Source organism: Thermobia domestica, chromosome 2 (assembly GCF_964235325.1).
Source record: "Thermobia domestica chromosome 2, izTheDome1.hap1.1, whole genome shotgun sequence".
Classification (NCBI taxonomy): domain Eukaryota; kingdom Metazoa; phylum Arthropoda; class Insecta; order Zygentoma; family Lepismatidae; genus Thermobia; species Thermobia domestica.
Genome location: NC_137455.1, coordinates 323,562,891 through 323,586,244, shown reverse-complemented (window position 1 = coordinate 323,586,244; position 23,354 = coordinate 323,562,891). Strand labels below are relative to the sequence as shown.

General features: G+C 35.1%; 1 protein-coding gene across 1 annotated transcript in view; it reads right to left on the bottom strand.

Moving 5' to 3' along the window:
* Mcm6 (minichromosome maintenance 6) overlaps nt 1–23,354 on the bottom strand; it is a 45,892-nt gene that overhangs the window by 5,658 nt on the left and 16,880 nt on the right. The window contains exons 7-13 of the mRNA XM_081749062.1: nt 22,644–22,768; nt 19,412–19,645; nt 17,788–17,955; nt 10,942–11,079; nt 10,514–10,666; nt 7,118–7,283; nt 3,911–4,072 (exon numbers count right to left, since the gene is read on the bottom strand). Coding sequence (XP_081605188.1) covers nt 3,911–4,072; nt 7,118–7,283; nt 10,514–10,666; nt 10,942–11,079; nt 17,788–17,955; nt 19,412–19,645; nt 22,644–22,768 — 1,146 coding nt within the window. The remainder of the gene's footprint in view (nt 1–3,910; nt 4,073–7,117; nt 7,284–10,513; nt 10,667–10,941; nt 11,080–17,787; nt 17,956–19,411; nt 19,646–22,643; nt 22,769–23,354) is intronic.

Sequence of the window (23,354 nt, the reverse complement as noted above, 5' to 3'; positions counted from 1 at the left end):
TAAAAAAATATCCCCTACCGAAGAGCCAAGTAAGAAAATGAAATTATATCTTTCAGTGTAACGTCCCACGATTATGCCCTTTAGGTTAAGGGAAACGGATGATTGGGCAAGTCAATGATGATGGAAGAATTGGTGGAATGAGAATGTGGAAGGAAACGGTAGTACTCCAAGAAAACCTGGAACACGATGTCCACCACAAACTTACTTGACCGGAGATCGAATCAGGGACAAAACGCACCAGAGGTAAACACTGAGCTGCCATGTCCCCTCCGGACCGGATAAGAGAAGTTAATCAGACTTACAACGCTCAAGTATTCTGAAAAATAATCTGTACTTAAAATTCCCTAATTTTTCCAGGTTTTCCCGGCCGGTGGGCACTCTGTCTATTTGTATCGCATTGTTTACTTGGATGTTCTTTTGTCCAAATTTAATATTGGGTCCTTTGTAAGCAATGGCGATTTCTTAACGTTACCGCGTTTACCGCCGGCAAACAAAGATCAAAGCATAATTTCTTATAGAAACTTGCTCAAAGTACAAGTTTAAATGTGTCAGTCTTCTTCCATTATGTCCTTGACGGTTCAGTCCAAGACAGAAAACAAACACTTCCTAGCACACAAACACTTCATCGACGAACGTTGCAGGAAATTTGCTAGCACGAATTATATTCACCTCTATGATCTCCTCCAGTACCCTGCAGGCGATCTATAACTACAGCAAGATAATGCTCCAATCCACCGCTCCCGCACTGTGGCCGTCTGGATGAGCACTCCATGGATGTAAGGATGATCGATTCCTTGCCTGGTCCCCAAGGAACCTCGACCTCAATCCTATTGAGCATATCTGGGATATTGTTATAAGGGAGTTACAACCAATCTTCGTCGAGTAAGGGAGAATATGCACTACGGCTCATCAACCCTTCCGAGTTTTGTGGAGTCCAGGCCACCCCGAATCCCTGCCGTCATCAAGGTAAAAGTGGGTGCTACACGCTACTGCACAGGTATCTCTAATCCGATTGGTCACGATAGTGCTTTCGATATTTCAGAGAACATCAATGAAAGGCAAAAATAGAATGCGAAAAATATTATACATTCTAATAATAAACTGCAAACGTCTCAGTCTATGCGTCAAAATAGTCGTAATAATAAACAGTACGCTAATAATGTCGCTACCTGTGCTATCGCTTGCCTGTATAACGAAACATTTGAATAATTGCCTAAACATGGTATAAAGGTCCGGGTGGTCAGTGGACAAAATAAGTGTTAGAAGTGGATAAATCAAAGCTTTTAGTTACTCACGATTTTAACCTATAGTGTACAATGAACCGAAAACATCCGAGAACAACTAATATGTTTAATTAAAACGCTATGGATATAGATTTCTATTGGTGACCGTATAAGACTAATTATAAATAGAGTTTAGATGAAATATAACCTTTCCCTTTCATTATCGTGAATTCTTGTTAATGATGCTGAATACATGTACAACATTCACATGGAATTTTATATATATATATATATATATATATATATATATATATATATATGTCCCAATAGCTACTCACGTGGGTTGCTACCTATGCCTAACCAATACTTACAAACCCTATTTATCACTACCTTCATATATTATCTGTCGTAAAAGTACATATGTAAATTTGATTTCTCATTTGGAAGAACCGAGCAAGTACAGTTTGGGCACTAAGGGTTGCAGCCTTCACTATGAAACTACCATTCTAATATACAAATATGCATCCAATACTTCATAAGTAATAATTGGTTTTAATGTCAGTAATATATTACAATAATCATTATTCAGAAATGAGAAGTTTGTGAAAAGTAATTTTGTATTCACTTGTATTTGAGTTTGAATAATCAGATAGCCTCTTGCGAACGAGATGGCGTTAGTATCCCAAATCTCAAGAGTATATGAATTGCAGCTTATTCATCAGCTGATAGCTGAAGCTGGTAGATGTGCAAAACAGTCCTGGAATTCTTACAAAAGACGTAAGGTATTGCGACGTAAAGATGAGTGAACGTTCCGCAAACCTGCACTACATTTTAGAATAGTTAGATAAAGGCGTAAATACTGCGACGACCCGTAAAGAAATTTGTGCTGTTTATGGATAAGATCAATTATCAACAGCAACATCAAAAGATGGTTCAGTTGCTTTTGTTTTGGAAATTTCGATGTTCAAGGTGCTTTCCATAGTGGTTGATAAATCACAGAAAAAGTGGAGGATATTCTGGCAAAAGTCCAACGAGACTAGCATGTAAGCAATCATGGCATAGCCAATTATACCGAACAGTGCTAAAACCATTTGAAGAAAGCTGGCTAAAAAACCCTCATGTTTGGGTATTACACGATCTGACTCAAAAACATTTACTCAATAGAATCGTAAAATCTCTACTGAAACACAACAAATTTGAGCCATTTCAGAAGCGGAGTGATGAAAAGTAGATAACATAAGATAATGTGCGACAAAGATCGTGGTCGTGTAGAAGCTCAACAGTCTGATGGAAAGCTCACATTCACGCCTAGGAAGGTTATGCTATGCGTTTGGTAGGGCTGAACAGATATCGTGGAGCATGAGCTACTGCTGCCGACCAGACCGATAGACTCGAACCTGTACTGTCGACAATTAGCGCGGGTGCAGCTAGCAGTTCAAAAGAAACGGCCAGAACTGGTCAACAGAAAGGATGTCCTATACCACGCTGACCACACCAGACCAACTACATCTTTACCGATCTACCAGAATTTGAGAGAACTTGGCTAGTAGATTTTAAAGCATTCACGGTATAGCCCGCACCAATCAGCTGTTTCGGTCTAAGCAGAAGTCCCTGAAAAGTATTAAAAGTTAGTTTCAAAAGAAGAGGTCTGTGTAAACTACGTTTCACAATTGTTCCATAAGAAACTACAGAAGTTCTATAGCGACGAGCTTAATATGTTACCCGAGAAATGCATATCATCGAACAAAATGGTGCATATTTGGTTTTCCATAATACTGTTCTCAAATCACAATAAATGTGTTCTTAATTTTGAACTCCAAACGCTCAATACTTCTTAGATATAATAAATTTCTTTATTCCGATACTGCATATTTTAAGATTATTATTATTTTGTGTTTCTATTACTACTGAAGCTTCCATATTTACCTGCACGTTTGTTGTTTATTCAAGTAACTTGGGCAGCTGTATGTACTTAATAAATATATCTTGTATTTTGTGAACTTCAGAAGTTTACTGTGTGAAGTCAGAAGTTCAGGAGTTTCAAGCATTTTAATAACGAATACGTTATGTTAACAGCGGGATTACATGCTATCAAGTAGGATCAAATTTACGCCCTAAATAATCCTTACACATCAAAAGGAAAGTCGTATGATGTAGTTAAAATAAACACGCAATATATGTATGTTTCTTATTGTTAACTACTACTTTTTTCGTGGTGAACATGGGAATTTGTTCCCTTTTACAGAATGTGGCTCAACTGAGAATCCATCTTCATCCATAATGAAGGTATCGAACTTTACAAAAAAAAAAAAAAAAAAAAAAAAAAAAAAATCCTGGAGCAACCAATCTCGAAGTATTACAGCCGTCAAGACAGTGCAAGTTCAATTGAGTGACGAATGTTCATCGAATCGGTTTCTAACGACACTAATTGTAGCCTTCCAGAGTTCGCTTCTTTTTCCTTCCAGTAGCTTCCCCTTTACACACGATGTTGGATCAAATTCGACAATTCTCTACTCACACAGGAAGTGCAACCCATGTAGACATGCGTTATACAAACTCGGGACATCAGTGCTAAAAATGCAGGGTTCTGAAAGATATTAGATGTTGCCATTTACCGTTAAAATAACATATGGGTCGCAAACAACTGGGTGAAAATATACTGAAAAATATAAATAACAGAACCTTACCCTCCTCTTCCATTTTCAGTTCTTCTTCCTTCATGTAGACGATGAGCATATTGGCTAAAGCTTTGTACTCGTCATAGGACAAAGTCATCTTCTTCTTCTGGATTTTCTGAGATTCTTTGTCTTGCTGATTGTCTTCCTTATTAGGACTTCCATCCGTAGGAACTGTAAAACAAAGGCAAATATCCATTTACTTAAGTATTCTATCGTTGTTGTATTACAAAATACTGATTAATGTATATACTGATCATACAGAGTTCAGTATCTACAGACAATTACATTCAATTCATAGCAATGGATATGGTAAGTTTGAAAAAGAGAGTTCTTAAAATATAATAGAATAGGTTCGGTCAGGAGTAATGTTTAAAGATCAATGAAAACTCCGGGTCGACTCGGCGCAGTTCATGTGGTTCAGTTTTCACTTTCTTTTACGTACGAGGCTGAGAGAGATTATGATGATGATAATGAATGAAATGATGAAATTAAGGAAGTAGGAACAAACCGAAGAACTCCACGAAAACCCACGCATACTGTGTCTGTCCACCTCAAAGTGCACTTGGCACGAGCTGGAATGGAACTAGAGATCCTATGCACAAGAGGTAAGCGCTTTCCCACCGAGCCACCTTTCACATCCATGTCTTCTATACTCTCGGTACTGAAAAGGGCATTATGTTAGAATAGCCACTATATGCACATGAACAGTTACACTTCGTAATCGGGAAGTTCTGGATTCGAATCCAGTCGTTAACAATCTTAGCTAAAATTTTTCTATCGATGTATGTTTTTTACTAAACATCACACGCGAATATTGGGATGGAGCATTCCAGTACAGCATCCTCTCCAGTTTTGGTCTTAGTCTCTCAACTGTACGTACTTCAAATCGATTCCAGATTTTAAATGGTGAAGAGTACAATGAAATTCCAGAAGATAGCTCAATTTCAAATTAGGTTAAACTCAAATCCCGGAGAGAAAATATCTGTTTAGAAAGCAATCGAAGTGACGAGAGGTAAATCTGAGCTCAGTAGCAGAAACAAGCCTATTACTAAAAATAGTGCTGGACAGAGAATTGAAAATGAAAGAAAAGGTAAAGAAACGTATTAGTGTTTATGACGATAGTCATGGTAGAGGTTCAGCCAATTTAATTCAAGAAAATAACTCATTAGTGTCCGTAACTGGATATGCAAAACCTAGTGCTAAAGTAATAAAAGGTATTAATTTACGCGAGAGTCCTTCTAACAGTATAATTATTATAAGTGGGCCAAATGATGCCCATAATGAAGAAAAGCAGCACTACTTTCTACTCAAACGAAATTAGAAAATGAAACCGTTGTTAATAAGAAATGCCAACAACAGGATCGAAAAGATATATAAGAACTTCCAAATGTAGTTAAAAATACATGGAATCAATCACACACTGCGCACAACACCTGAATAGAACAGGTAAGAACGTTATGGCTAAAGTTCTCCACGCTTTTCAAACAAACAAACAAACAAACAAAAGTCAAAATGGAATATCTCTCATCCCTTTTTCGTGGCATAAACAAAGGAACATGTACATGTCTCTGAGCTCAATTCAGAGGCTTGAAAACCAAAGTAATTCAGATGGAAATAATTTGATTTTCAGTTTAGCGTCCTTGCAGCAAGGGGGCTATATAAGACATGGACCTACAGCTTAACGTGGGATCCGAATCACATGAGCTATGGCCGAGAATCGAACCCGCGTCTCCCACGGCACAGATGAAATATATTTCTGGTTTCGATTAAAAATAAAAAGTTCAACAAATTATTGCTTGCTCCATCAAAATATATAATCAGCTCGGAATAAATAAATTGATCTGGAAATTATGTTAGAGTTATATGATATACATGTATTATGTTTTTCAGAATATTGGCTTGAGTCAAATAAACAAATAATTATTCCTGATTATAATTTGGTATCTAGATACTGTAGAAATACGATTAAATGTGCGGGTATTGTTATATTAATAAAAAATACGGCAAGCAGTTCACGTTCCACAGTAACTGACAAAATAAAGAGGGTTGATAGACACTTTGAATATATAGCAATAGAATTAACAAGCAAAGCAGTTAAGCAAAAATGAAAATGAAATCTTTAAGTTTAACGTCCCACGGTTATGCCGGTTAGGCTAAAGGAGACGGTGATAATGAGAAATGAGTGAAATGGTGGAATGAAGAAAGTGGGAGGAAACGGGAGGACCCCGAGAAAACCCACGAGCACGGTGTTTGTCCACCACAAAGTCCACACGGCGCGAGCTGGGATCGAACCAGGGACCCCAAGCACCGGAGGTGAACGCTCTACCACTGAGCCACCGCGCCCCCAAGCAGTTAAGCAAATCATTAATGCAGTATATTGCACACGAGTCTCCAAAGTATTTTTGAAAATATCGAACAGGTATAAATTATACGATTTAATAAGGTCAAGATTATAGAGAATTTAATAGCTTATTTATTATTAAAATTCTTGATAACCTTCAATTATTAAACTAGAACTAGGGGAGGCCGGGGTAATAAGAGACATGGCCAAAAAATACCCTAAATATCAAAGCAAAAATATTAACAAAAATAAGTAATGGCAACGTCAATATCTTTACTTACCTACCCCGCTGGCACTTATTCTTTGCACAGCATTAAAAATTATACTTTTTGAAGCAAGTTTAACACTTACACTGTTAATAGTGTCCTTAAGAATTTTCCTGAACGGTTTCAACCACTTATTATGTAGCCTTTTGACAAAGTTAAGAGACACACATGCAGATCGAAACACTTTATGGAAATATTTTGCACTTGAAGTGTAAGGGTTTCAAATTGAAATAACACCTCGAGAAATTACTTCTGTATTTTTCGGAGACTAGCAAAGTTAAATGCAAAACTTATCGCCTTAAAATATGTACTAAAAATGACTGAATTACTACCGTATCTTTAATTAAATATGTCCCAGTTAGTAATTCGTTCAGTTCATGACAAAAGAACCTGTAAGACGTGTATACCTATTTTTTTCAAGTGACTATTCTTGCTTAAAATATTACAACTGAAAACATAGAAACAAAAATATTCAGTTTAAAATTGAATTTGATATTTGTGTATGAAAAAGAAAGGAAGACATTCTACAAAATAGTACATCTAGAACAGAAATTTCTTATTTAGAAGTGCACATTACTAACTCAAAAATATGTGTATATTAATACTTACTATCCATATCACCATTCATTCCCTCTACATCACCATTCGGCACTGCAGCATCATCTATATCCATTAACTCCTCCTCTTCTTCATCTAAGTGGATATCTGGCTGTTCTACACGGATGATGGATTTGTTCAGTAGTCTGTACGCTTCCCTCACATGTTGTGGTAGAACCTGAGAAGTAAGTAAGTAAGTAAATAATAAATAAATAAATAAATAAATATAGTTGCGTATATCAGGGCGGACTATTTATCTTCAAACCCCCTTTGTATAGTTTAAACTAAAAGAAAATGTATGAAGCACATTACATCAAACAACATACAAATTAAATAATGATGCTATATAATAGTACAATACAATTTCCCTGAATAGAAGAAAAGTTTGATCAATAATTTTACCAGTTAAGCTGCTGTCAATTTCAAAGATAAAAGTACTAGGAAAGTATGATCAAAGACGTTAAGCTGGATTAGATGTAAAATAAACATTAAATATATAAAATATACTGGATAAAATAAATTTAAGACCAAATTCTGGAGCTTGTATAATATAAACATACCGCTTTAAAACTTCTCTACTCCTCTTAAATCTACTTTCTATTCTTGAAAATGACAGCAGTTTTACCGTTGAACACGGCACTAATCTTTATATTTTGAAATTACTGCATGTATTTTATCTTAGATATACATCTTCCAATTACAGTTTTACAAGCAATAACGATGCTATACTCTAATCTTACTTATTTTTGTTTTCTTTCTCCTACTGAAAATGCTCCTCAAACAAATTTACCGACTTGCATTTCAATGGCAAGTATATTGTTTTTACTATATTAAATCTAGAAAATTAATTACCTTTTTTCAGCCTCAACCATATTTTATGTATACCATTAAAGGCATTTTCAGAAAGACTGACCTTGTTCCCATTTTCTCAAATAAACATTATCCATATACCTCTAGTATTTAGTAAATTTTTAGACAAGGCCCTTGAAAAACATTAGTTCAAAATGATACAGTACGCTATTAGCAAGGAATGGGGATAACGGATTCCCCAGTGCCATTTCAATTTGCTGACATTAAATATTTCTTTGAAATCAAGTAATTATACATTTCACACAGCTTCAAGAGTTCGATAATTTGATCTTCTTACCACATACAGACCTTAATGATATATACACAACTTTTTTATATATAAAGCACATTCGTGGCCAGATTGCGCAGGATCAAGAGATAATCAATGATGTCCAACGAAACTATTTTACAACTATTAGCGTTAACCACAGTTCATTTTTACCAGCCATTTGGAAAACAGTAAGCTGAATGCTTTTTATCGGTCATTATTGGCCTGAGGTGTCTCTCTTCTCTATGGATTTTCTGAGTTCCTTGATTATAGAAGAGGCTCTTTGAAAAGGAATTTAAACATTCGAAGAAGAAAAATAGTATCAGTTAAAAATGGAATTTGATCTTGGGCAACGATAGTATTGTAAAACAGCTTCAAATTGGACATAAGTAGGTATCCCCTGATTCCACTCGATGTAGCTAAACAATGTGCTTTAATAATAATAATAATAATAATAATAATAATAATAATAATAATAATAATAAACCTAACATCTATACATTTGAAACAAAGCAAACTTCTGAACTCCTGAAGATGTATGTAACATAAGTATCTAAATTCGATCGAGGGAAGATTTACCATTGACAAAGTGAATTCATTATTCACAGTCTTGCAAATAACATACTAATCAATTTGAATCAATGTTTTTCAAGGGCTTTGCTCTAAAATTTAGTACACACTAGATGTTCATGAATGTTTTATTCATTTAAAAAATGAAAACCATTTAATCTTGAATTTTGTCTACAAAACCATCATACTGTGTTGATGAAACTCTTCATGGAGGGCAAAACAGTGGGTTCCTTAATTTAAAACCGTGTAAACACCAGCTTAAAATAAAAATAGGACACTGTAAATATGACACTAGCAAAGTCCAGGAGGAATACTGAGTACAAAAGTTAATTTACCGATAATTTATAAAGCTAGGGTATTCCATCCAGGCCTCCTGTTCACGAAATGTTGCGGTGGAATTGAGGCGTACTTAAGGAATGTAAATAATGATCAACAAACCAACCTTCGTGCTTTCACATTTAAAATATAATAAAGATAATTTCACAAAAGAAAGTAAAGTATAAATTCAACAGTAATATCGATTTACAAGAACTAAGAATCCGCGCTTGAATCTAAACAGGAGACAACTGGACAAGAAAGATACTGTATTTCAATTTGTAGATGTTCTGGCGAAATAAAGGAAACTTCCCAATGAATTAGTTACTGAGGACCTAATCCCGACCTATATATGATGGGAAGAAGGTAAGCGGATAGTGAGTATTGGTTCTTGTAATCGGATGAACATAAAGGTATCCATACGAAATGATCTGGGTATAGAATCGTCTGAATTAAATTAAATATCTATAGAAGTTATACATCTTACTTCCTAACGACGACGGTGTGCATTGACTAGTTGAATAAATATTTATTTGCACATAATTATGATCTTTTTCTTCTTTCAGAAATGACTATGAAAACGTCAATACTGTAAAATCAGCTCTTCTCAAAGAAGTATTCTACCCCTTCATTTGAAATGGAAGTTTAGTATTTGACGTTAATAATTGTCATGATACCATCCATAGCATCGCAAAAATTTGACTGTATCAACTTGTTAGAATAAATAATAAATAACGCAGTAACTACTCTAGTGTAAAAATATGGAATTTCACTAAACATCTTAACGGTATATATAGTAAAGTAAGATGCAACTTAAAAATAGATTAATAATGAAAAAGAAACATGGTACTGAAAAAAAAAATGTTCTCCATTTCTTCTGGTAAGTACAGTTTCAACAAGCTATCGAAAAATTTGATCGAATACGGTTTTTGCTGGAAAGATGTATTGGAATGTTAGGTCTTCTTCAGTATTGATGCAATATAAGATGTGGAGGCAAAGCTTTACATGGGATCCGACCTAAATGAACTCCCACCGGAGATCAAACCCGGGCCTCCCGTACCAACAACAATTAACGTTAATCCTTTAGCCACGAGAAACAGAACTCTGTCAAATGGAGGGGATGTGTTTATTGGCGAATAATAGAGATCAGTTTTCAGTTTTACAAAATATAACAAACAGGATGCAGGCTGCAGTTTCACGGACAGGTAAACCCACAAAAATCGGAACTATCAGGAAGTGATCCTAAAATGTTTCAAACTCGGAATATTTCTTGAAATAAATGAACTTTTTAACTAAAAATTACCTGCAATCAAGTACACATATACACTAAAGAAACTGGCTGGAGCTGCCGTCTACTAAAGTCTATGGTCGGTTAATATATGTGGCAAAATCAATGGCATAATTACCTCATCAGAACATTCCAATTTTGCTGTAGCTTCCGACAACCGAACCATACTCTCCAGTTGACGGACTGTAATTCGCCATGTTGACTTCGTATTACCACTGGAATCTCGTTGTCTAAGATCGGTATATTTATCCATGAGTAGCTTCGCTGCTTCCTAAAACATATGTATGTATATCCGAATTATTGCATTGTAACCAAAATCTTGGAAAGTATACTTTTATATGTTTCTTTTAAAAAATTTTATTGATCATGAAGAAGAAAAAAAAAAAAAAAGAATGAACGGAAAGCACTCTTGGTGATAAAACATGGTGCGTGGAAACAATGACTGTTCTAATCTTCTTATCTTTTTCTTTTTACATTTCTTTAATCCAATTTACCCTACAATTTGTTTCATCTATATTATTTATTGATACATTTAAATATACGTACCTCACTGATCACTGGTTTGAACTGTCTTGCAAAACTAATGTATCTTAAAACATCTTCTTGAGAATATACTCTCTGAACAGCTTCTTCGATGTTGCTATGTAAATCTACTATTTTCCTGGCGATAGCATAATCTATTACCTACAACAAAACGAATGTATTACTTTACTTAGTATGTGAACACATTTAGAGTCCTCGGAGAAAATAAACTAAACTAAAATAGGGACATACTGTAAAACAAAGTTCCCTAATTATGAGACCCCAAGCGTCACCTGTTTTGGTACCGAGAATGGTAGATGAATTAGATATTAAGTATGATGTTTGTTATTCTAAAACAAATGCGTACAGTGTGAAATCCAAAAAATACGACGAGAGACATGTATCCAGTAAATTTTAACGTATTTCTATACTGGAGCTTATGGTTCTTTTAACCTTGGCTATTCTTGAATTTCAATCGCTACTTTATTTTCTTCGAGGATTCCACTCCAGATTAAGTTTAGAAGAAAATTATTTTTGTGTGTTATGGGTTAAGGGTTGTTTTTCAGTAACTTTTGTAAACTGAATTATTTCACTTAAGGAGTTATCAGTTATTCATTGGTACTGTTATCTAATGACATCAAGGGGATAGAGATTAAAATGAATAGTCTAACAGAAGCACAGTGTGTACGAAAAAAATAAACTCAAACATTTAGAGCACAAGTAAATTGTTATAAAACATATTTTCCTGTAAACGTTACATAACAAAACCTGACTATCATTAGTTCCACTGGAAAGTGGCCAATTTATATAGATAATAATTTGAAACAAAACTATAATAGATCAAAATATAAATATTTTTAATGCAGTAGTTAATTATAAGATTTCAGTTTGTATTTCATAAATACTGTGCGAAAAATTAATTCTGAATTACAGAATCATCATATATAATATCTATCTATCTTAGTTTGCCATTCACACATTATGATTTAAATCTAATTTCAACATGTTAATTGCCTACAAAAGGCTACGGCACATTATATATACTCTTCTCTCTTCCATGTACGAAGAAGATACAGATTAGATCTCTTCCAGGAAATACTCAAAACATCCATACCATCTTATTCCTCTAAGTAGCCAAACACCACAGTCAGTCATGTTATGCACTTAGAAATAGTAGCTACATTAACTCTGCTAATGATGTTACCAAGGTTTATGACTAGAAAGCACCTGAACGAAACGAAGACTTGGCCTCTATCTTTTGTATTCTTTTCCTTTACATTTTACAACATTCATCCGATCGTTATTTGTTGTAACTTCCCTTCAAGTTCCCTAGAAGGAAAATAATTTGAGCGCGTGACGTTACGAAAGGACAACTATTGCTCAAAAAATCCTTTGGACTGAATAGGTCGCATGTCTTGAAATTGTAGAATACGGATAGATGCTGTCAATCTGTCCATATACAAAGGTTGTTCAGCCTACGTTTGGTCGATTTCGTTCCCCCTCCCGGGTAGAATGGACTCACTCGAGCTGGCTCGTGGCGTTCTGAAGTGTTGTGCAGTAGCTTCCTGGGAACGGAGTTGTTTTTCCGCGCGGACGACAATAACGCACAAAACAGGACCATTGTTGTGAGTGTTGTGTTAAATTTGTTTCCAAGTGTATGGGTTTCCGATCTGTGACCAAAATGCCGCCCAAACTAAGCCGGTTTTGGGAAGGTTATGTTGCGGCTCTTTATGACGCCCACTGTATTGTTTCTGTCATTAGAAAACAATACAAGAAGAATGGTTACAACATCAGTTTAAGTGGAATAAAAATGTTATGAAGAAGTACAAGGGCAACGAAGCTCCACCATTTGGATCACCAACGAAATTGCCTAGGAAGCGGCAATGCACCAAGGCCACCTCCACCATGCAGAGGAAACTTCGCAAAATGACAAGAAAATCCGCCAAAACAAAGATGTATGGCTAATCGTCTTGACGTGTCTTTGAGGACTGTGAGCCGGACGTTACACCATCAACTCAACTTGGAAAAAGTCATGAAAGCTCGCGGCCATCTTCTCACAGATACCCACCAAAGGAACGAAAGTGTAACGTCCGGAAGCTGTACGAACGGCATCTGGCAAAACAAAGGTCGATGTACGTCGTAACGCTCGATGAAGCATGGATTTACCTTTCCGACTGCGGCAAACCGAGAGCCATCATGTACCGAGAGAAAGGCGCCAAAAACTTCAGAAGGTGGGTCCGTGTCTGAAAAGAATCCTTCCCAAAAGGGTTCGTGGTCGTTACTGTCTACTGTTACCGAGGTAAGCTGAAGATTCGTAGGGTGGTGAAGAACTACAAAATAAATTGGCAGTATTTTCAGAAGCAGATCATGCGGCCGATCTACGAGCATGAGATTCCAACAATGTATTGGAAATGACGCCAATCTGGTGCGCATTCACATGGACAAGGCCTCATCACATCTCACGATCTCCCTCGCATTCTATAGGGAGATGGAGGAAGCAAGTGGTATACAGGTGATACCTTTCAATGAGGTACCTGTTAAATCTCCAGATGCAAGTCCTATGGATTATTGTGGATTTGGATTACTGAAGCGGGCTTTGGGAAAATGGCGTGTGGCAACTGTGGAAGGACTTTGGAAAGCTGTGCAAAGGGAATGGGACAACATTCCCCTCCCAGCTCTTCAGAGAAGAATATTACAGTGGAAATTACGCTGTCGGGCTATTTTTATGAACCAAGGGAAACACATCGAGCACTTACGGACCTGACGCTATGGATTCTTCTAAATTTTTAGGTAAGTCGAAATTGGCCAAATGTAGACTGAACAACCTTTGTATTTGACGACACAGTCTCCTGCAGTTTATTTATTTATGGGCATTATCGGCATCTAAAATCTTAAGCCCGTCACATATAAGGAACGACGTTCCTTGGCCAGCACACTATCCGGGGAAGAGAAGAAGGAAGGACGTGGTTTGGGACCTGTGTTAGGTACCATCTCCGCATTTGCTTGGAGCGGTACTGTAGCCCGGATGAAGATGTCAGAAGACAACAAAATGATAGGGTAGTAATAAAACTAATAGTAATAAAACTCCTAAGCTAAGATGTATATAGTACTGTAATTTTTATATTTCTTTTATCAAGTACGCATTATACAAGCATGGAAAATTTACTTAACTGTGATTTAATATCAATCTGTTGAATCGCCATTAAAGGAACAAAATTCTATTTATTTATTAAATATGTATTTTCTAGCATCATAAGTAAACAAATATCGATTCACTAAATTAAGAACAACATTCGTAGTCAAGAACGAAAAATAGCTCGAATTGTTTCTACGGTTCAGGGTGGATGCCAATAATGTAATTCTTAAACCGACGTTGATTTTTGAAGAAACGTGCTGTTGAAAGTCCAAGTCGTTAATGAAACGCCTACGGTCAAGACTTTCTAATTGCAACTTATGGAAATACAGACTTCATTAATACAAATCACACAGTTAAATGTTAGTTAACTGACCGTTCTGAGCTCGTCACGAGCTGCAACGCACGTTATTCGATGTAACCCGCGAATAGAAATGCTAAGAAAATACTGATGTATCACCATTAAGTATTAATGCACACAAGCCCTCCGTAACAAGTACTACGCTCAGACTTTCGTAAACTTTCCTATCAACCAATTTCCCTGATTCTCCCACACTACAATCAGCGGAGTCTCTAAGGACTAAAAAACCATGCGTTCTGTATGAGGAAATTGTTATACAGTCACTACTTATCATAGGATATAAGATCAGCATTGAATCTGAAATATCGGACTTAATCCGAAACTAACCGCTGAATACGTCATTAAATTGAATTACTATTAGACCTTCGATAATGCCAGCCGCCAGACACGCTACTGAATGAATGGGTTTATTTTGCTCTAATTCTCTTTGATCTGACCAGAAATCGTGAATTCACTTAATAATATGTACTTGGGAATAGAGATGCAAAAAAGCCGGCTTTTTTGAATCGATGGTTTTTTTCACATAAAAAGCCGTCTTTTTTGGGAAAAAAACGAGAATTTTGGAAATTTTGGCTTTTTTCATTTTCATGATTTTTCTATCCAAATAGCTTTCTTATAGTATATTCTATAGTTAGATAAGAATTCCAGGACCTAAATGCCATATTTAGCTCTAAAATTCACCATCAAGATGGAGGGAGCACATGTTTTACGAATTAAAGCTAACATGAAGAATGTAGTATTTGAGGGCAATTTTACAGGCTATTTAACTTTATTTTAACTTTTGAGTTATTGACATTTTTTTCTTCTCTAGATCATTTTAGTTTGTTATCCGTGTTTCATTTCTAAGAGCTTAGTACTCTAGCTTTTAGCACAAAAGTTAAACTTACGTTTTTCTATATATTCGTCAAAGCATACGTTTTTCAATATGTCCGTCAAACCGTACTTCCACATTTCTGTTATACTGTAGTTGTGCAATGATTTAGCAATAATTTTCCGGATAAACCTTGAATACAAATTTATACAAATAATCAGTAGCGGATTTAGAAAAGTACTTTGGGAGGGGTTTCTCTGATTGTTTCGTTTTCTAAAAAGTCAATTTTATTTGGGAGGTGCTTGAAGTTTATGAGTACAAGCATATTTCGTTTCGTTTATATATTTAGCGATAATCTTCCGAATACAACCCTGAAGATCATTTTATACTGAGAATCAGTGGCGAATTTAGAAAAGTATTTTGGGAGGGGTTTTCTTACTACTAATGTTTAGTTTTTCTAAACATTCGTAATTTTTATTTGATGGGAGCTTAAAGTTTATGAGTAAAGGCATAACTAATAGATATTTCGTTTGTTTTAGACATTCCGCAACTTTGAGGAACAGGCTTCAATCCGAAAGACCGACCTCCTAACCTTTGCAAAACCGTCACTGCTGGTAATTAGTAATAATAACGATTTAAAAAAAAATAAGAAAGGAAGTCGGCCAACTCCTACACTCCTAGTCGGCCAGTACACGCACTATTTCTACTGAAGGAAGATGGAATGAAGGAAAGCTTTGTCAGAATGGTCGAATGCTGGGTTGAATCCCGGACTTCCCGATAGAAGCGCAAAAGCCAAGCACTCAGTCATGTTTGTTGTACTTAGCTTAACTTAAATATATTCCGTAGTCCTTTTTTTTTGGGGGGGGGGAGTTCCGTAATGATATGTTGAATCCCTCTTGTTAAAAATCAGAAAACTTGAGGACTGGGTAAACCGTGATGATGGTCAAGGGCGCCCATGTTGTGGTTTCCATGGGGGGGGGGAGGCAAGTATAAGCGTCGTTTAAAAAATAGTTTCAAATTTTGCTGTAACTAATGTAAAAATTCTATTGGATTTTCGAATTCTGAAGTACATTTTCCTCTAGGGGGGCCAGCGCCCCCTTTGCCCCCCCTGATGGGCGCCCTTTGATGGTGGATATAAAAAACTTAACTGTAGAATTTTAAGAATATACAGAACCAAAAGTTCCAGATGTGCAGCCTTTAATTGTATCAAATAAATCTAAGTATTTCTCTTATGTTGTATTTTAATTTTATTTTGTTTCAAAAAGAGGGTATGGAATATTTTGAAGTAAAAATACTACGTACGATTTTGGTAGTTATTTGTATATTTTTTTTTTTTTTTAAAAGAAGTTTTTACTTTTAGGGTTGGCCCGTTTACACCAGCTTTTTTTTTTTTTTTTTAATAACTGGTTTAAACCAAAAAAATAAAAACAAAAACGCAAATCGTTGAACTTTATGATGACGTTTCCACATGTCAAACCATCTGCATTAGTCTTATTTCCTTTTCACCTTGTAATCAAGGTGTCCCATGTTCAATTCTCGGTCAAACCACAACCCTTCTTTCATGTGTAAATCAAGTAGCGGTTCGGATGTCACTTTAAGCGAAAGTCTTCTCCTTGATAGCCTCGGTATTACGTAAGGATGTTAAGCCTAAACATACGAAACGAAACCAAATTATATATTTCTGCATGCCTGTTGTTTTATAAAGAAGCCAAGGTTGCTTAAATATAGATTGAAATTGGTAAAATTTATCGATTGCCTACGTAGCTTCCAACATTAGCTTGGATTGGACTTTTAATGATATCTACATACTAAATTTGTAATTTAATACCTCAGTTTTAGCGTACTGATTATAATACGTTAAAATATTATATTACATTAAATATTATAATGTAATATAATATTTTACATGGAAAGCAATAACAGGATTTTCCCGATGGCTAGGGCGGGAGTTTCTCAATTTGAGAAGTTTACTGACCGGACTTCTTTAAGCTTATGGGACCTCTTCCAGCATAACCCCGTTGTTGCATAATAACACCAAGGCGAAACAAACTTATTTCTGTGAATATGTAATATAAATATATAAAGCAAAATATCTAAATCAAAATATCTGGTTTAAACTGCCCCCAAAAAACGGGTTTTTGGCATTTTCAGAAACAACCATGGTTCTTGCCAACTCTGCTTACTTTTGTATGTAGGAGATTAATTTTTTTTTTTTATTATATACATTGGTTAATCCTTTGGAATTCATAATGTAAAAATGTTGAAGTAAAATTGTTTAAAATATATTTTCGAAATTTATGGTTTATTTTCGAGGTTTTATATTATTATCGGCATCAACCACTAATTAAATGATTTTTTGTGTTATAGAGAAGCGAAACAAAGTCTGCTGTATCAATTAAAAGCAGAATTTTGAAAAAAAAAAAATCCCAAGCAAAAAAGCGAAGCAGAAAAAACCGAGTTTTTTTCCGAGCCCTTGCATCTCTACTTGGGAACACTTTACATTATCCTCACCTAAAACTGCTTGAAAAGTAGTCAGTTTGGCATTTTTTTTAAATATATACTTACTTCATTGCATTCATCTACTAAAATGAAGAACAAGTCAAATCTGGACATAATAGGAGCAGTGAGGGAGACATTTTGCTGTAAAGATTTCGCTCTATCGTATCGTCCTCCAATGGGATTAGCGGCTGCTAAAATGGATGTACGAGCATTCAATGTAGCTCTTACTCCTGCCTATAAACAAAGGAAAATTCAATTCATATACTGTGTGCAACCTGCTATTTAATTTTAAATGTGCATGTAGAAAGAGTGAAAAAGATAACGTGTTTAAGGAAATATTTTCCTCCTATGTAACTTTCACCCATGGTCATAGTATGTTGTGGAAACAATATCAAGAAGATATAAAAAAAATCCTCTCGTAATCTTCTACCTCGTCTACCTTGACTACGTATAATTTCCGTTTGTAAAAGAAAGGAAGATAAGTTTTCTAATGCACTAAATATTTCATAAATTACGTATTAATACTACAAGTCAATCTATAAATGTATGTATTACTGTAAATGTTATGTCCGAAATACAGTCGGAATTAACTCCTTTTGTGTATCAACGGATGAATAAATAATACTGATATAGCAACAGAAATAATAAAACTGTTCTGTAACAGGTCTGTTGAGTGATTTGGAGGATTTACTCTTTTACATAAATATAGATCTAAGAACATTGCGTTTAAGAGATACAGAAGTAGGAAACGTCGGTGAAAATTTCGAAAGGCTTCAACTTCAAAAGATTAATAATATTAATTTCATAAATATCACATTGAAAGAAACCTAAACACTAGCTGATATCAACAGCTCTAGAAACACAACTTTCTATCTTTCAGTAATTTGTTAATCTTCAATAAGAATTATTATTAAGATAATTTGAAAATACAGTAGGAAGTCGAAAATCCGAACTAATTGGGACCACAGGTACTTCGATTTTCATATTATTCGGATTTTTGAAAATGACCAAGAAAATGCCATTTAAGCTTAAATATACTGTACGGTATGCTCTTTTATCGATACGGTGGTTATACAATAAGTACAGTAATTACAATATTGTACGTAAGGCTACTTACATTAAATGTTTCTGAAGAACCTGCTCGTACACTAGATTACACTGTTCTTGTAACTCACACTTGAAACTTAACTTGTATAGGCCTAAGGGAAAATAAAAATATGTATGACGAACAATTACACATAAATGAGCTTTTGTAAAAACATTAACTTCACACAACGCCGACGGACAACTCTACTGTTTGTTTACCGCTAGCGCTAAGACAAAATGATAAAAACTTATAGGGACCGCGTTCGGATTATCGACGTCCTACTGTATATTTCCTTCTGAATACCTGAATGCTCATCAAATTCATCGTTTTAATTCCCGTACCTTCCTATGGCCGTTATTGTGCAATTGCAATTCCCGTTATTGTGCATCAAAATGTATCAGACACTATTCTTTTACTCATTAGAAAAAACTACTTGGTTAAAAAAAAGTGAGGTACGAACATATTGTACACTAGCTACCGACAAGTGTTACTGATTACGATCTACAGCTTCTTTTGTTATGTTAGCAATTCACCTCAACTGCATGACTTTGCAAATACTATTTATGTATAATGAACGTTTATAAATTAGGAAAATAAATTTACCTTGGCAATAGATATGGTTTGTTGTTCCATAGCTTCGTGAATGGCTACTTGATCTCTTGGATCCATCTTGTCAAACTCATCAATACAGCAAACACCATTATCTGCCAACATAAGGGCACCCGCTTCAATCACAAAATCTGCTGATTCTTCATCTCTTACAACCGCTGCTGTCAAACCAGCCGCACTGGAAGCTTTGCCTGATGTATAAACAGCTCGAGGACTAAAGTCTGCTACCTAAGTTCACAATTATTAAGATGTAAGACATACTTCTTGAAATTGATTGTTAATATGATAAGCATGTTTAAAATCTCAAATTGCAAAAGTTACAATTAAATACCGTATTTACGCAAATCTAAGACGCGCTCAAATTTTGTAAGATGCACCCCCAATTTTGAAGGAAAAGCTTAAAAATCCTCGAATATAAGACGCTCCCTTGGCGAAAACCTACACTGCATTGATTTTAAAATATATATATATATATATATATATTATTTGGGAAAATAAAGAAACATTGAACTTACTGCTGGAATTTACGGTATATTCAAGTCATCTACTGGTACTTTTTTCCTTCCTAATGTAATTACAGTACAACACTTGCTTATATCAGTTTTATACAAAAAATAATTATTCAGCAATTATTTAAACTTGTTTCTTTTCTTCTGTTTTGCACTCATACTCGCAAAAGAAACAATGACAAGTTACTGCTCATCATCTGTTCGCTCATCGGCATCACTCTCTTTTCCAATTTTTCCACTTTTCATGGCCAAATACATACAAAATATACATTCTTTACAGAATCATGACTAACGGAATTAGCAATTTTTGGCAAAACTCAATCTAATCTGACCTAAATTTGCATAACTCAAATCCAAGACACACCTTGATTTTGGAGGCAAAAATTCAACAAAAAAGTGCGTCTTAGAATCGCGTAAATACGGTAAATAGAAAAACTGGTATTATGTAAGCAGACACACTGCTGTAGCGTTACGATCTCCATTTCTGTTATATCACAAAAATGATATACGGTCACTGGTATTGTTAACTCAAAAATAATTAGTCCGTTTTAATAATTTAACTATTGAACAAATCTTGTAATAATTCTGCGCTTGAATACACGAACATAATTAGAACTTAACATTATTGGATTATTACAGTTAAACGTTCCTTTCCACAATGAGCATATATGAGACATGTACCTACAACTTAACTGGGAATCCGAAACACATGAACCCCCGCCGGGAATCGAACCTGGTTCTCCCGTGCGGAAGACACTTACCCGCTAACCATATAGACAATAGAGATTCAGAAAGAAACTGACATGAATAAGTCTGTGTTAATACATGAATTCAAGCGCCAATTCTTGTATTTTTAATACTAGATATATCAACTGAAAAACTCCAAATAATAGTATCACAATAACACTATCTGATACTAGAAGAGTCGTACGTAAAAAAGAAAGACAGTTGATGCGAAGGATAAAATTGGTAGCTTGTTTGATCTACATGTGCGTGTGTATTAATTGCCGACTTCTTCGTTTGGTTGGCGGTATATATACCTCATTGTATTCCAATAAAACCCTTTAGTAAAGTAGTTTTTCCAATGCCAAAGTTTAAGTTTCATTTAAAGTTTCCCCTTTTCGTTATCAAAGAAAAGCCATGAAAAACGAGGATGAGATCAGTCGAACCATTTAGAAGACGATAAACCGAAATTGACTTTTTCGGAACTTCGCTCCACCAAAGTAAGGACTCACTGCCACGTATTCCTCCATAAAGACACTACTGCATATTACATGCACTCACACGTTTTTATATAATTCCCTAAAATATATTTTAATTAACAATAACTACAATTAATACCTGCCCCTGCTCCTTCGGGGCACTAACCCTCTGTGATGCTCGCCATCATATTTGGTATCACTTCCTCCAGTTCCTACGCTTTTCGGTCACGAAGAAAATACACTGAGAAGCTTACATGAGTATGTTTATGCTCCTACGCGTCACTGATCTGTATGGTAGAAGTGGGCTTCCTTTCGGAGATCTCCCCAATGTAGTTCAACCGATCTTATGTTACTTGTTTATAAATTTAGCTTTAAAAAGAAAGAAAAAGTCTTGATGGTCATACAAAGTTCATCAAGACCCGTTACACGCAGTCCACAAGAAAGCTTTCTCGAGACGATGGAGCTTCGCTCAATTATAAATTCTCGATTTTTATTTAAGTTATTTTGCTGTATATTTAACCTAAGTTTATAAGTAAAACACAACTTTTGAAAAATGCTTCTCTCTATATGCGTGAGATTTTCTGGCTTAAAATTCTTGAACTTGACTGATTACACGGTCGGTTTCCAGTAAATGTTTTGATAGCCTGCAGAAATTGACGTATTGCTTTTGGCATCCCTGATATGTTCCTTTATCCTGCTCATATATTCCTGTTCACCACGCTCATATAAATTTCATCTTCCCTTCTTAACGCTTAACACGAGTAGCACTTGGATCTGGTAAATAGCTCTTCCATGTTAGTAAGGAAAAACACAGAAATACAACGTCACTGAGATTTTTTTTTTTAAGTTGAGAGTTTTTTTTTAAGATGAAATTATCCTAATAAAGTAGAACCCCTCCTTTTTATTATTATTATAACTATTATCCTCAGCCCTAATCAACTCTTGGCATTTCTGTAGTTTCATTTTATTCACGCTGAAACCTATGTTTCTTCCTATAAAATGTACTGAGAACATTTATTACTGGATCTAGTAATTAACTGATTAAATTAATAAACTTTTTTTTTTTTCGTGTTCAATGTGCAAGAGATGTCCGTATTTGGAAGTGTAATTTTTTAAACAGAAAATCAAACTATTTAATGGGCTTAAGATCGAGTTATCCTCAACACACATAAATACCGAACATACTGTAATTTTCGTAATTCCGTGAATTTTGATTAAACGTAATTCAAAAATATCTTCACTAGAAATACACGGACGACGATTACCAATTTTACATGGAATGTCCTTAGTTTAATGTCCACGATTACTCTTATGTGCTTAACGAAAAACAAAAGAAATTGAATCAATGATAAAGTAAAGGATCTCAGGGAAATTAATGGACATACTGTATGGTCACTACACAGCCCACATAGTTTGAAATCAAATCTACCCTCAGAAACAGAACACACTACAACAAGGTCATCACATCCCCCACCACATGTGAGTGGGAAGATTGAGGATGAAATCTGATAGTACCTGCTTCAGAAACTGTGATTTTGCTGTACTTGGATCACCTACAATACAACAATTAACATCTCCTCTTAGTGTTGTTCCTTCTTCCGTTGTCTTCGCAACGCCACCAAACAACATTAACAGAATACCTAATAAAAAATTAAAACCATTATATAGCATTCACTTTTTTTTCTGTTGAATTATAATCATTATCTACTTTCTTATTTACAAGTGTCAACTTCATCTACATTCATTCATGTGTTGTGTTCGCATCTTTTAGCACATAAAATACTACAATATACGAATTCAGAGTCACTAACAAAAAAAAAAAAAAAAAAAAAAATACTACGTCTCAATATCTACCTCCACTCTAATACCTGAATCCCAAGCTTTCCACATACAGTTTTGCTTTGCAGCGAGGAAAAGAAAAAGAAAAAATACAACCTAGCTAATATACTCGTTTAGCAGACGCGTTAGGGGAAGTGAGTAAGAACTTGCTTTTCATTCGGACAATTTAAGATATTTAAATTGGATTTTCCTCTTAATCTGTACTCCTCTTGCTGATTATAGTCTATTTAAGTAAGTTAATCTGATTTTACTTTGGTTTCCAGAAATTATAGTATCTTCTAAAAATAATTAACTGTACATGTTTCATATTTATTATTACGATAAGGAAGTCGGAAACACTTCTGTACTCTATTTACTTATCATCATCTTATTGTTCTTCTTCCTCTC